Source organism: Cheilinus undulatus, linkage group 9 (genome assembly GCF_018320785.1).
Source record: "Cheilinus undulatus linkage group 9, ASM1832078v1, whole genome shotgun sequence".
Taxonomy (NCBI): domain Eukaryota; kingdom Metazoa; phylum Chordata; class Actinopteri; order Labriformes; family Labridae; genus Cheilinus; species Cheilinus undulatus.
Window position 1 is genome coordinate 28,819,759 of NC_054873.1, and position 16,053 is coordinate 28,835,811.

A 16,053-nucleotide genomic window follows, 5' to 3' on the forward strand; every position below is an offset into this window, starting at 1 on the left:
CATAACTGGCACTTTAAAATAAAGAATAAAAAGGTTATCAATTGTTTTACTGAGAGGAACTGTTATGATAAGACCGACATGTTTACTTCTGATTGTTGTTTTCCCTCCGTATTTCAGGGGGCACATTCAAGTGAGGGGCAAAAAATAAAACTTTATTTTCCACGGGCAGGATTTTAACAGTGAACAGTGAAAAAAATGTGCCGTCAAAAATTGTGTTCTATGAAATGCCGCTCAAAGGGCCACAGACCTAAAATGCAGTTTAAAATCAGAGCAACCATAAAAATATATTAATTTCTCTCCTTTGTCACCTTTGAATATAAATATATATTTAAATGTAATAAAGCAGAACATGCATCAACCGTTGTAACAGAGTGCCTTAAATAACGCTTACATACACCAGTGACTGGAGAACACCCATAAGCTAAGTTCATTATGATATACCAGCAGTAGATAAAAAAAGGATTTAAAACATTTCAGACAGATTGTAGGAAAACGCTGAAAATCATGCAGTAGAAGTTCCACAATGAAACAGGCAGCATCATTTCATAAAGGCACTTTCTTGATGCATAGAGCTAAATCTCCAGTCACATTGCCCAGAAGAGAAACATTAACAGTGGCTGCGGTTCTAAACATTCTTCATGGCTCTCCTCCTCCTCATCTTTCAGTGCGAGCATGGTCATTCTGGAACAGCAGGTGCTGCAACCTCCACTTTGCTGTGCATGTCCTTATCGATTCTGCAGAAAAATTCAAAATCATCACACACCAGTATTACAGGGATATAAGTTTACCTAATAAAGTGATTATGAGCTCATCCATAGCTGACTGAAGAACATTTTTCACACATCTTAAATTTGGTCATATCATTAAAAAAGGGATTCTTTGTGGATGTTTGTGCTTTGACTTAATGGGCCAGTTGCCTGATTTAAATCATTACCCAATTGGCTGTTTATATTTAACACCATAATGGCTTCACAAATGTTTTAACCATAGTCTCATACATGTAGCACATGAAACATCTAAGCAGTACCAACCTTGCATATCAGTTTTATGAGTTTAAGGACAAATGCAGAGTTACAAGCAATATGTTCTAATAGATGTTAGAGCACAGGCAGCAAATTGTGGCACTTTTTACACAACAAACACCAAATTTCAGACTTTATGCATAGTCCTTTTTTAATGTTAAATAATTTAAAAATCAACTTTAAAATATGCAATCCCCATCTTCTCAGCAATGAGCAGAATATTTGTGTATGTGAGGCTGACAACAGTTTAGACATCAGCAGCGAGTGGGAATGCAGTGAGTCATGCAGAGAGCTGTGAGTGTGGACAAGGCAAGTGTTCAGTGAGTTACTGAAGAAAACCATGTGAGGACATGGTTATAGTGCAACCACAGACCACAGTGACTAAGACAAGCTACTTCCTTGTATTTCCACCCAATTCAGATAAACAAACATGAACAAACTTGCCCAAAATCAACTATTTTTTGGTTTCATAAAGAAACATGCAAGTAAGTTCTACTTATACCCCAACTTTAATTTCAGTAACCATCTATTTGATCATCTACTGCAGAACTATTCTAACTTATTCCTTGGTGGTTAAATCCCCATACCAAAAGCTGGTATTATCTTAGGGCAGTACATAAAAAAATACAGAAGAGAATTGGCTTTTAGATCAACTTGGCAGAATTGGCTCAGAAATATATTAGGTTGGTTAAACAATCACCAAGCCACCTACTTAAGAAAAGAAACAGCTTCTAAGCCGCCTATTTAGTAACATGCTAACTCTACTAAGAAGGAAAAAGCGAATTATCTGACTACAAAATATACAGTAAAAGATAGAGGTGTATTGGTGCATTTCTGAAAGCCAACAAATCATTTCCTTGTTAGTTTTGTGAATGCAAAAGAAAAAAAAAAACAGCTAAGACTGATCCTGGGTGAAAAGTGCATATACCTTTTAGAGGTTTTCCTATTTTTTTCTTCGTCATACCTTTAGGAGGGGGCAGGATAATGGGGTTAAGGAAAGGACAAATACACAGCCAAAAGCAACCAAACATCCAAACAGCAACATTTGATAAAAAGGTAATTGTGTTGAAGTCACTGAGGTGCCACGAGGATAGACGATCTCCCTCAGGTTAAGCCACGAAAAAAAGAGCGGTTCATTAGCATGATCCCCTGTTGTTAATATCAGCAGTGGAAACATTATTAAATAAAGATTTTATAGCCTTTATTTTCTTTAAATCATCTATAATCACTTATTTTTAGTAATGTTGACTTTTTAAACAGTGCATGCACCTGTCTAGGCTATTACTATACTTGAAGTACATGTTACACAGGCTGTGTGAGTTAAGTTTGAAATCTTCTCCATCATTAAACATAGGGCGTTAGTAAGATCATCATCTCATGGGCAGATAGAGGCCATGATTCTGGAAAATAATGAAAGCCTGTTTTAGCACCACCTACAGATGGAGTATGACCCGACTTTGAGATTATTAAGAGCTGGCACAGTAGGAGAACTAGAATTAACAAACAGACTTTAGAAACCAATGCAACAAGGCACATCAAAGGAATAACTATAGAGGGAATTATTTGATTATGCTTTGTACCAAGAGTGGTGAGGACTGGTAGAAGGCACAAATGTGAAGTGACCCACTTTAGTAGTGACATGCTCTACAATGTGCCAACTTTTTATGGAAATAAAACCAATTCTACTATGATTGTACCAATAAAACAAATACTCTGATATGTAAACATGCTAATATTGACTTAGTTCATATAAATGAATGGTTATACATTTTCCCCCTTATTATAAAATACGATTACAAAATAACCTAATTATTTCTGACCTTTAATTTATATTGTTTTCATTATTTTTAAGACTCCTCACTTGGTACATTTACATAAACACAAGTTTAGCTACGGTTATAGCTCGATTAGGCCATTTATTTGGATTATTGCTATCCTAATACCAGTGCACAAGCACTGGGGCACACAGTTTCTTGATGACAGTATGTCTAAAACTAACCCTAACCCTAGGCTCGTTTGGGACAATCTAGGTGTATACATTCCCCGGTTGTGTTAGGCTGCCTTAAAAATTTAACAATTTCCTCTGGACTAATAAGTTTACTGTGATTTTTATGTTTATGTGTGTATGTTTACATTTTTAAAGCCCAGTTTTGTTGAACTAACACAAAAACCCTGTTTTTTTCTCCAAATGATGTCAAAAGAGTGCCAGCATTGTCTTCTAACTTTTAAAATATATTTTTTAAATAGCATCAACAACACTGCTTTATTAGAGTGGTGCATACTTACTGTTTAATACAATCTGGTATGGACACATACTCCATTGGAACCAGTTCAGCGAGGTCTTTCAAGCTGTACACAAACTTAATTTTCTGACTAAATTTGGAGCTGTGAAAAGAATAAGGACATAACAGAATCTATCAGTTGCCTGTACAGATTTTTTTTAAATGATTCAAAATATTAAGTTACCTTATGAAAGGTTTCGTAAGTGCCAGCAGGGTGCGAATAAACCAAGATGGATGAACAATTATCAAAGACTTCAAGTTCTTCCTTAGCCTGCACAAAAAACAAAAAAATCAATTTAGTCATACATTGTATATGACGATGCTGGTGCTGGGTTGGGCTCTGTAAATAGGTCCACTTGCCTCCTATCAATCTGCTGATAACACTTTCTGAGCCAGCTCACTGTTGGCATTTTTTTCCGAGATGTGGCCCCATTCAAATACACTATCATATAGTTCTCAGCCACCAAAAGCTCCAGTGTGCCAATGACGTACCTGCAACAGGAAAGCTTCATTATTGCCATTACTGAAATGTTTGCTCATGAGGCCAGAGGAATTCACATAAACACTCACTTGAATAAATTGTCCATGATGTATCTGTAATTTGGTTGATTGCTCTCAGGCATAAAGCACACAGCAAACACAATTATGGCATTCAAACCATCTCCATAGTAACCTGTAAGAAAAAAATCCAACGTTAGAAATTGATGTTCTGGTCTCAAGACGACTTTCATTGTTGACGCATTATTATACGTAATATTTTGGTTAATTAATTTCATATTGCAAGATAACTAACCTCCGTGGCTGATGACCCTCTTGTAAGGTTCAATTGCCTTCATGTCCACTCTATGTTCCTGGTCTCCGATACGAAACACCCTCCAGCGTCTCCCCTCCTCCCTTTCATCTGCTGCAGAGTACTCCTGCACTGACTCCATACCCTTCTGTAACAGTTCTGTGGATTTTGGCTTAGGGAGATCATCTGAGGGAGAAAAAATTACTTTTTAATTACAATTCTTGGCTAATAAATCCTCTGGATGTAATGTGATGTAATCAAATCAGATTTACTTGGATCAAATTGTCATTTTCAGATCAATGAAAAAAAAGTTCAATGCATGCATACGAATCAACCAAAATTAAAATAGCATTTTATTGCTTTGCCTTTATCTGCTGTATCTCATGGCATGCTCTGTCACAGAATCAACACCAACAATCACACCTCATCTTTCATGTCTCCTTTTTTTATCTGAGGTCTTGTTTTGCAGGGTGAGATACTCTGAATGTGCTTGTCATGTCTTTGTATGATAAAATGAAAATAATGTGTCAAGTGCACTCATACACAGCAACACACCACTGCCAAAAAGCCAGAGGATTGCTGTGCATCTTTTGTGGGATGAATGTGACATCAAGAGAAGTGATAAATGATCAAGCATGCAACAAACAGAATCCAAAACAAATAAAACAAAATCACACCAACACTGCAATGAGGATCTATCAGGGATCTTTTTTTCTAATTAACCTAAAGAAATAAGTTTATTCTTGTGAGCACAGTATCAACCATATGTATAGATTTAACTCGAAAAGAATCAATACATTATTTATAAACAAGCTTCCCAAATATACAGTAAAAATGATATTATCCATCCTAAATTGCTGTTTTTAAACCCACTACTGTGAAGTTGCAACTTAAGGTAATATCTGGTTAAATTCTTTAATGTTGTAAAATTGTCTAATTGTTCATCATTTGATGTTTCATTGTGTATTTGGACTTATTTTTGTCCTTGTTGTTCTGCAACATCTTTAACTGTATTTTATACAGTCATTGCAGGTATATGCCTCATCATACAAAGAAAAATTAAGAAGCCAAATGCCATATGTAATGTGTTTCAAACTATATTCTGAAATCAAAAGGTGTACGTTTATAAGAAGTATTTTAGTGATGTGCAACATTTTGTAAAATAAGAGACATAACCAAACAGTATAAATTAGCAAATGTTCAACATCTGATAACTGTATCATTACTGTGCAGATAAAACCACTTCCTGACTGACAAAATGTGACTTAATGTAGCCAACAGAAATAAAACAAGGAAAGCAAAAGTGACATGCACAAAACCAGTAACTAAAAATGCAGGACGTGATACACAAAACCTCCCCATGATTTGTTTGTGAGCTGAAGACAGAACAGAATCTGAACAATACGGGTTGATTGACTTATGGTGGAGGGAAAAAAAGCGAAGGGCGCTGTCCAAGAGACCTTACCACTAGGAACAGAGAAACCTGTAGCTGGCCTGCAGCCTGTTTCCAGGCAGAGAATGGAAACAATTCTTCCATGCGATAAAGAGGAAGGCAGCAGTGCGGAAACACAAAAACAACAAAGCACATTTTAACTACACTTAAGGGAATGAGCTACCATCCCAACCATTCCCCCCAGTACCTCTCCCACCTCTTTTTACGTGGATTCAAACTTTCTGTATTATCAAAAAACAGAAACAATAAGTGTTAAGATGTTAAAACACTGAAAATCAGTTCAACCGTGTGTTTATGTGCCTACCTTCCCATTCAAACTCGTTGCTGTTGTCTGAAGGTGTGTCTATGTCGTCAAGGTCCAGCTCTGTGCTTTCGTCCAGGTCATCAGAGAGAAGAGAACTCTCGCTGCAGTCGAGTGTGAGACTGATGTCTGGAGCTGCAAGCTTCTTCTTTGTCCTCTTGCCATGGTTTATGGCATAGCCTATGATTACATGCCAAATCAATGATTATAATGTGTGTACCAATGTTAAAACTGATTGGTTGAGAGATTTTCAGGTCCATTATTCAATGAAACTTGCATGCAGTGAAGAGAGCCAAAGAGCGGGTTTATGCCAAAATGCCCTCTAAAGTTAAGGTAAAGTTAAAGTTAAAGTTAGAATTCCTCTGGATGTTTTAAACATATCTAGAGCAATCCTCTTCAACATGGTCTGCGGCCCAGGACTGGTTGATCTGTGTTAATTATTGCTCCGCCATAATGTCAGTAACCTGTTTAAATGTGCTTCTGCTTGTCTTGGCCAGGGCACTCTTGTATACAAGATCCTTAATTTCAGTTTTCCTGATTAAATACATTTCAAGTAAAAAAAACATATTCTGGTATGAGGATTTACTTTTTAGTTACTGGTGCATTATAGCAGCTCAGCAAAGACATACTGACAGGATATTGTACCTGAAGTCCCAGGTACAATATACCCTTTTATTAGTTTCAGCTGAACTTGAATGCATTTCCACACAAAGTATTAAAGAAATTGATTACAGCTCCCAGTCCATTTTCAGCATTTATTTGAGCTATATAGGTTATCAAATGATGTGTAGAGCTGAATCAAGTTAGATAATACAAAACATGTCCTTTTTTTCTGTTGGGATATGGCAGACATGTCCTGGAAACTGTTGTGTTTTTATTACCAGGGTCTCCCTCTTCAGAGGTTCCGGCAAAAAGCTCTTCATCAAGCTCCTCTTCTTCTGGGAGGGGCCTAATAATCAAACAGGAGGTGATCATGGCTTAAGGAGGTTACAGTGTGACATTTTAAACCAGAGACTGTATATGAAGATGAACTGAGCTGTGTTTATATACAAAAATGAGACACAAAGCTGTAAACCATGGTCCAAACACTATTAGCAACAACTATTAGTATTATAGGTGATTGAGAATACCGTGGAAAATCTTCATCCTGCCACTCCTCCTTGAGCACAACTCCTTCCATACGAAGACGGGCTTCTCTTGTGGCAACTGATTCTCTGCGTTCCAGGCTGGGGAAAAAAAAAACACAAAAAGTTTTTTTTGATCTTTTCTGTTTAAGGATCTGACATCGTAAGAGGCCCTCTTGCACAATGAATGTATTAAGAGGTTGGCACAGATTATCTGTGACAGGAAAAAACAAAACAAAACAAAACAGTTGATCGGTTATCTGTCAACAGTTGCTTGTGACTCCTACAATCCTCAAAGGATTATGGGGGAAACCTGGGCCAAGAGTCAAAGGCAACTTTTAGTCCATGAGTGAATAGATAAGCAGTTAAAAGCAGTACTGTTAGTGGTATTTAAAGTTTGTAAATATGGGAGTCTTGATGTTTTGTAAGGGATAGCATAAGTTGCAAAAGTGCCAGATTCATCAAGGAATTGATAAATGTACTGACGAAATACTTTAATCTTTATGTATGGTTGCATTTATGTGTATTAGCAGCTTTACTAAAATTAGCAGCTTACACTTCAGTCTGCATACGTTACGCATAAGTAACATGAAAACATGATCCATGTCAGCTTTACCCTTAAGCTACATGAAAGCAGAAACAGGGAATTCAGCTTTATATCTTGAAAAATATTTCAGTGAGTTTTAGATTTTAAATACTGACAGAAAGGTCTGACTTAAGGGTTCCTTTAGCTCAGAGAATAAACATAACACCTCTGTTGCATTAGCTTCAGGACAGATGCTTATGTTGCCGCTGTGCTTATCAATTCATCACTCAGAGTTATAGCTCGGCAATAGCTACATAATCAGATCACTGGCTTCTCGAACAGCTTACAAGCTTGTGTTAAGGACTTACTCACTAATGCAGATCATGGTGTCTGTATCTTGACTGTACAGAGCTCCCTTTGATGCAGTAAGCACATACATGACTGTATTTGTGCTCCCAGACACAAAAACATTCAGGGCATTTGGTACCGCGCATTTCATAATGTAGCAGTTTAGCTCATGTGGACAGCTAAGCCCAACATTACATCTGAAATCCAACTGAGGGAGGTAGAAGTGCCAAAGGAATACGGGTTCTAAGAAAGTTACCCTTCAGTCACTTTAAAATCAGTTTAGCAATACTGATGCATATATAACCTTCTTAATAGTAAAGAACACCAGGCTTATTCTTTACACGAATAAATCAGTTATTCAAATTAGCTCTCCTAATTAAATAGCAGGTGCCCTGAGATGATTGTGATAAAGTCCTCAAAATAAAAGAAGAAATAAAAACTATCTTCTCTTAAGAGTAAAAGCTTGAACTAGCTGTCCAAAGTCCTTAGAACACACTTTAGGTCCACTGATTCTGCTTCAAACTATACAAGCCAGTCAATAACATTGTGCATGCCTAGTGTAAGGTGCAATGCAAGTGGCCACAACAAGGAGTCAGATATTAAAAATGGCTGATCCTTGAAGCAAAATTAACCATAAAATGTAGGGATAGACAAATGCATCAGTTTAACATTGGTATCAGCCAGTATCGGCTCTTATGACAAATATTGGCATCAGCAAACAATATGAGCATGAACTAGTGTCAGTGGCAAATGTTTATCTGTTGTGGCATATCAGTAATATGTGGGCAACCGGGACCCCTAACAGCTGAAGAGATTCATCATTGAAACAGAAGAGGTGACCTGTTGGAAAAACTGGTCAGTTTTCATGGTCAAATATCAGAAAATATTTGCATTGTTGGAGTATTACACCACAAGAAGTAATTAAAAGAAACATTGGTAATGGTAATCTGCTAAACTGTTGCTGTTTTTAAATCTATATCAGCATAGGCAATCATTTTTGCAATCAGTGCTAATAACTCTCTAATGATAATGAAAATAATGTTAAATTCCCCTGTTTCAGGGAGATGAATAAAGCTGTTAATTATTGGTGATGGTTTACTACGTGGACTATGCTTGTGTTTCATGATCAAGACAGCAAGCATATCCTACATATTTTCTGCTTGTTTATAAAAAAAAATTAAAAATATAAATTTATATACAGATGATCAAAAAGTGTAACAAAACATTTAAAAAAGACATTCTTCTCTGAGTCTAGATTTCCTCCATTGATTTCTTTGTGGTTTTTACCATTCTAAATTCTTCAAGCCCCAATTTCAGGTTTAAAGGGTAATGGAACTGTTACTATAACATGCATTTGATTAATTTTGTGCTAGTGAGCATGCCTCCATTTAGGAATCCTTGAACTTTCTTGGTGTAATAATATCAAAAACAAGAATCAAGCAAGGAATTTGGCATCCATCTTGTTTAGATTTCTGATTCCCCTGTCAGTAAAGCTCATGGTTATTCTTATTTAAAGGGATGCACAGACACATCAATTTAACATCAGCCAATACCGTCTATTGGCAAACAGTATGGGCATGAAGCGACGTCAGTATCAGATGTTAATCTATTGTGGCTGATCAATTAAATGTTTCCATTTTGTAATCCATTTTAATTGATCATTTGGAGATGTATTATTGGGCAGATGATGCAGCCTGTTGAACAAACTCCTGTTTTCAAAAGTTAACTATGAGCGAAAATGATGGCATTCTGGGAGAGTTACACCAGCAGAAGCTATTAAAAAAAGAAAAAAGATTGGCATCCGTTTCAGCCATAATCTAAATGGATATTTTAAACATACAGTTGAAACCAGAAGTTTACATACACTATATAAAAAGGCACATAAACGTTTTTTTTCTCACCGTCTAACATTAAATCAGATTAAACTTTTCCTATTTTAGGTCAACTAGGATTACCAAAATTATTTCTATTTGCTAAATGCCGGAATAATGAGAGAGATAATTTTTTAGACATTTTTTTATTATTTTCTTGAGAGTCAGAAGTTTACATACATTTCATTAGTATTTGGTAGCATTGCCTTTAAACTGTATGACTTGGGGCAAATGTTTTGGATATGCTTCCACAAGCTTCTCACAATAGTTTGCAGGAATTTTGGCCCCTTCCTCCTGGCAGAACTGGTGTAACTGAGCCAAGTTTGTAGTTTGCCTTGCTCGCACATGCCTTTTCACCTCTGCCCATAAATTTTCAATGGGATTGGGATTGAGATCAGGGCTTTGTGATGGCCACTCCAAAACATTGACTTTGTTATCCTTAAGCCATTTTGTAACCAGTTTGGCAGTATGCTAAGGGTCACTGTCCATTTGGAAAACCCATTTGCGCCCAAGCTTGAACTTCCCGGCTGATGTCTTGAGATGTTGCTTCAGTATTTCCACATAATGTTCTTTCCTCATGATGCCATCTATTTTGTGAAGTGCACCAGTCCCTCCTGCAGCAAAACAACCCCACAACATGATGCTGCCACCCCCATGTTTCACAGTTGGGATGGTGTTCTCAGGCTTGCAAGCTTCCCCCTTTTTTCTCCAAATGTAACGATGATCATTATGGCCAAAAAGTTCAATTTTAGTTTCGTCAGACCACAGAACATGTCTCCAAAAATTAAGGTCTTTGTCCCCGTGTGCATTTGCAAACTGTAATCTGGCTTTTTTATGTTTCTTTTGGAGTAATGGCTTCTTCCTGGGAGAGTGGCCTTTCAGCTCATGTCGGTACAGGACTCGTTTGACTGTTGATAATGACACACTCTTACCAGCTTCAGCCAGCATCTTCACAAGGTCTTTTGCTTTTGTTCTTGGGTTGAGATGCACTTTTCGGACCAAAGCACGTTTATCTCTGGGACACAGAACCCGTCTCCTTCCTGAGCGGTATGATGGCTGGACATTCCCATGGTGTTTATACTTGCGTATAATTGTTTGAACAGATGAACCTGGCACCTTCAGGCATCTGGAAATTGCACCCAAGGATGAACCAGACTTGTGCAAGTCCACAATTCTCTTCCTGATATCTTGGCTGATTTCTTTTGATTTTCCCATGATGTTACACAAAGAAGCAGTGTGTTTCAGATGTGCCTTAAAATACATCCACAGGTGTGCCTCTAATTGACTCAAATGTTGTCAATAAACCTATCAGAGGCTTCCAAAGACATGACATCATCATCAGCGCTTTCCCAAATTGTTTAAAGGCATAGTAATCTTAGTGTATGTAAACTTCTGACTCTCAAGAAAATAATAAAAAAATGTCTAAAAAATTATCTCTCTCATTATTCTGGCATTTAGCAAATAAAAATAATTTTGGTAACCCTAGTTGACCAAAAACAGGAAAAGTTTAATCTGATTTAATGTTAGACGGTGAGGAAAAAAAAGTTTATATGCCTTTTTATATAGTGTATGTAAACTTCTGGTTTCAACTGTAGGTAACAGTATCTTTTCATATTAGGAGCAGCTCTACTTATTTACTCCCTAGTTATTTATTTCCTAAATGGCAGCACCTTACACTCTAAAACACAAGAACTTGGTGGGCATTTTCCAGTACATCCCTGAAACAACCTTAGATCTTTTACCATGAGGAGATTATGAAAAAAATAATGTCTCAACTTGTGTTGTTTTCCAGTTACCCTTTCATAAATTAAATTAAAAACACCCTAGACAGTAATCTGCACAAACCTTAATGAATAGCCCCACTTGTTTGCCAAGAATCATACATACAGAAATCTTTACCTTCTTAAGAAGAGCATCAAAAGTCAGCCAAATGATTCTCTGTATAAATGAGGTTGCCCAGCTGTGCACAGACATTGCCAGAGCCTACTGAGGTTTGAGCCAGTGACAGCTCTGCCTCTTCAGTACAGTTTCTTGACATGTAATATAATACATGTAAGAGAACTATATTATCAAATTTTTTAAAGAAATAACAATAAGGAGTGACTTTCTAGTGCGTCATCTGTTGTGTGATGGATTGTTTATATGGATCATCCTTGTGCTTTGCCTGGCTAGACATGTTAGATAAGTATGATGTATGATGAGAATGTGACCCCCTTCATTGTAATTTTCAGTAAAATACATGTCATAGCAGCTCAGCCTTGCGTCTGTTTAACCCGTTTTTCTGGCCAAGCTAAATCAGTAGACATGCCAAAAGGTTTGGACAGGATTTTCCTTTTCTTCTAATATAAATGCTCTTTTGTAGGTTAAGAACTGATTTAGAAAATGTAGGTTAAAGTGCTGAAAACTGATTACTCTCTATATATCTGAAAACAACTAAAGTGACAACTGAGGTGACAGCTGGTTTAACAGTGGTGTTCTCCTTACGTTTGAAGTCACAAAGCTCAGTTTTGCCTTTGAGGCAAAGTCTTCCTTTGAAGAGCTGAACACAGCAAACAGTAGCACACAGCACAGCCATAGGGGATGACTCTGGTGAATCAGTGGCCTGACAAACAACTTTTAAATCTAATACAAAACACTTAGACACTTTAACAGACAGTGAAAAAACACATTCTCGAAGAAGAAACCAGACCGTATTTGTGGCAACAAGTGGGTCAGACATTTAAATTCAACTGTACAGACCTTGCAATGGGTGTAGTTGGTGTGCGTGGTTGGGAGAGGCTCCCTGGTGTAGAGCTTCTAGCTCCCGGCTGTCTCTGCTCATTGTCTGGAGTTTTCCTGTCCTGTGGCGTACGTCTTGTTTTTATAGGACTCTCTTGAAGTGCCTCCTCGCCATTTTCAACTGTAGAGGTTGTACTTTGTTGGAGTTCTCCTAATTCCTCCATGTCACCCTCTCCAGAAACCCCAGAAGACGAAGGACTAGATGTCTTTCTGTTCCCAAACTCCTCATGAGTCCTCCTGGTTGTGACAAAATCTGGGCTGCTATTGTTTAAATTCATATCATTGACTCCCTTCAACACCGCTTCGTTCTCAATCACATCAGATGCCATAAGTTTCTTCAATTGCCCTTCTGTCAGAGCGGCTTGGAGTCAAACAGTCTTAACAAAAAGTTTTTACAACACCGGTCTGTTGTTTAACATAAGTTATAGAGAAAGATGGGGTTGACTTACACAACTCCTGTAACGTTAGAAGTTTGAGGCCGAGCAATGAAGCAGTAGTCCGCTATACAGCTAACGTTAGCCTAAAAGACTGCTGTTGACAACTAGCTACAGCATCTCTTAACTTAATTGTGCTAAATATCACGCAAGAAGCACAATTAGTCAACTTTTCTAAATGCGTCACAGTCACAGAGCTCGGGGAACCCAAAGTATGCTAGCTTTTCTTAAAATAGCGATGCCCAGTGATCCTGCAAATCAATTTCCTCGCTTCCTTCCTTCCAAGTCAAAATGTTCTCGGAGCGTCACAAACGTCGCTACGTTAGCTTATGGGCTAAAGTTAGCTAACTTAGTCGGTCTTCTGACAAGCTGATGTTGTGCACTTAACTCCGGTGTTAATCCATGAAATCAAATTCTTCAACTAAGAGGCAACACATACTCAACAGTTCCTTCAGTCAATATAAAGGAAAGAGTCTAAATCCGGTGGTATAACATGCAAGTCCAGCGTCCCAACTCAGCAATATAGACACTACAAACGGTTGTTTGCTAAGAACGCTAACTAAGAGCTAACTAACTGGCGTATTCTACCGTCGCCATGCATTCACGTGCTACCACAACAATCAGAAACTTGGGTTTCCTACTATATAAACTGTGATTGTTCTTTACGGTTATCATACAAACTGGAAAATTTGGCAACAAATTTGGAAGCCCGTTTACAGAACTGGCCTAATAAAACGTGAAAACAAAGCGAACCAATGCAAACATCGTTGGGCTGTTTCAAAATTTTTATTCGTAAAAGTATTGCATGTTAAATCCAGGGTCAGTTATACAATTTTAAAAAAGAATGTATCCGTTTGTTGCTTTCCACTTTGAGCTACCCAGATTAGTCTTGAACATTAAAAGAAAGAGAGCCCATAGTCGAGCGTGTTATTTTCACAGTATAAACTGACTGATGTCTTCTCGTATTTAAATCTCCGAGCATCCAAGGAACACGTGAATGCATTCTAAAGTTAAAGTCAGCAATCGCCAGCATTCTGTGGAGGTGCCAGTTGTGTTTCCTGCAGATCCGTTTGTGAACTTCCTATTTCATTTGTCAAGCCTATGAAATAAAAGAAAAAACACACTTTGAACTGTAAACTTTAAATCGTACTATTTGTCAAATGTTATTATGGAATGTATAAAATACCGGTAATTTTTTGTTTCATAATCTGAAATATACACAAAACATACTTCAAAAGATTAATGGCCTTCCAGCTGTTCTCATTTCACTTTGCCAGTGATGAAAAAAAATCAAAGGTTGAGACTTTATCAATCTCTTGACTTCAGTTCAAACAACAGAGTTTTTAAGGGGACCAGTCGTTTGACCTGATCAATCTTCATTTTGACAATCAGTGCACATTCTGATTCTACATATTCATCCTAATGTCAGTGGGCCTAAAAGACATGGTAGTAGTAGGCCTGAAACCATGAAAGAGTAAATGGTCATTACCCCTTAAAATGGATTATTTTACAGAAATGTTTCACAATTGTTTCACAAGTTTCACAACGTTTTTGAGTTGAGAGGTGTAGAATTTCCAGGCCTATTCACTTTTGCTGTTTGTACTGAAAGCATATTTTGTTGCTTATACAAGCACTTGACACATATACTTCTTCTGAAATTAGATTCTAATGGCAGGACTTGCAAGAGAGTACAGTGATTTCTATAGCAGTGTTGCTAAAGGTAGCTTAGTAAAAGATCTTGCTTTTGCCTATTATAATAGTAAGCCTATTAGTGCTCATGTGTTTCCAAAGTCCAAAATTTCAAAAGATTTTGCCTCAATGAATTACCACACTTTTTACTCCACAGTAAAATTAGTGTTCCACATGAAAGGACGGTTCAATAGGATATGGAGTAGAATGTGTTTTTTTCATCTGCTACTATTCTAAATGCAGTCTGTCATTTTCCTCTTATTTCAGATTGATGCTTATATAAGTGTTGGTGAGCGGCTGTATATAAAATGTTTTGTATGCAATTATGAAGGAGACAGATTAAATAAGAAATATATTAAAGTATTATGATTTATATTTCACATACTCATTTAATCCTATTGTAGAACAATAGCCCAGGTCACTTCAGAATATTTTATCTTCACTGGCTAAACTCTGCCACTAGGTGGAGGCAGATATCTACTTAAACACTACAGTATGGGTGAGTAATAAAAAGCGGCATTATGGAAACTCTTGTAAGGAGAAGCCTGAATCCGATAGATAAAGTGACGAGAATTTACCAACTTTGAAGACAATTGCGATTTTTTGAAATTGATTTTTAAATTTTCTTGATCATTCTAATTCACAAAGCCTGAAGGTAAATGATTTATCTGTATTCAACATGTCATACATTGGTGAAATTACATGGTCTTTTAAATGTGATATCCCAAAATTAATAGTTTTGCTGTCCCCACTTATGAAAAGGATTTAAAAAAAAATCAAATCACAGAGAATATGCAAGTTGCTTTATCTTGTGTGCTTTCCAAATTTTTACTATCAAACAGAAGGGAGCAGCAAATGCATGCTTTTTTTCTGAGGGATCGTAATAATTATTATAACACTGGAAGACATCATGGTTAAAAAAGCAGTCTATAGATCTAACATAATGATGCTGCCTGGTTAATTCCTCCTCTGTGTGCACCGGATCATTCACTGTTTCTAATTAACACGTTGCTATTTACTTTGTTGGATCATTAGGCCTAATCACAAAAGGATAATCCAGTCAAATTGAGAGTTTATGCTTCCCTTGTATGGTCCACCATGGTGTTGTTTGCTAATGAGTCATGCAATTATCAGCAAATGAAGACAAATGTGTCCAAATTAGCTAAGATAAATGTATTGAGCTATGACATCAATGTACACGGTATAACACTGAGGGAGAACTTTTTATTCAGTGTTTATTTTACATATTTATTCCATAATAATAACCAAAATTCCCCTGAAAACACTAAAAGGAGTAGCAAAATTTTGTTAAAATGTGACTTGATAGCATCCTCAGCTTTTCCATATCTTTACTTTATTTAAGTTTACTCTATTTTTCTAAAATACTTCAAAAAGAGTGTATGAAAATAAATTCATGGTAATTGATAGAAGGGCC

The 16,053-nt window shown here is 36.9% G+C and overlaps 1 protein-coding gene across 2 annotated transcripts; it reads right to left on the reverse strand.

Moving 5' to 3' along the window:
• Positions 1-131: 131 nt before the first annotated feature.
• On the reverse strand, positions 132-13,517 carry bnip2 (BCL2 interacting protein 2). Of its 2 annotated transcripts, XM_041795566.1 has the most exons (11): positions 12,457-13,517; positions 6,979-7,074; positions 6,730-6,797; positions 5,852-6,028; positions 4,098-4,280; positions 3,875-3,977; positions 3,665-3,796; positions 3,489-3,575; positions 3,309-3,407; positions 1,951-1,986; positions 132-734 (listed from the first exon to the last, which is right to left on the reverse strand). In XM_041795566.1, the coding sequence occupies exons 1-11, from the start codon at positions 12,822-12,824 to the stop codon at positions 677-679; spliced, it is 1,407 nt and encodes a 468-aa protein (XP_041651500.1). In that variant the 5' UTR covers positions 12,825-13,517; the 3' UTR covers positions 132-676. The 2 variants fall into 2 exon arrangements, with proteins under 2 accessions (XP_041651500.1, XP_041651501.1); XM_041795567.1 differs by lacking the exon at positions 1,951-1,986.
• Between the last annotated feature and the right edge of the window lie 2,536 nt (positions 13,518-16,053).

Coding starts and splice junctions, on each gene's coding strand:
- bnip2 (XM_041795566.1), bottom strand. CDS start 12,824: ATGGCATCTGATGTGATTGAGAACGAAGCGGTGTTGAAGGGAGTCAAT. Junction 3,576..3,664: donor TATCAGCAGATTGATAGGAG/GCAAGTGGACCT, acceptor TTTTTTGTGCAG/GCTAAGGAAGAACTTGAAGT. Junction 1,987..3,308: donor ATACCAGATTGTATTAAACA/GTAAGTATGCAC, acceptor CCCCTCCTAAAG/GTATGACGAAGAAAAAAATA.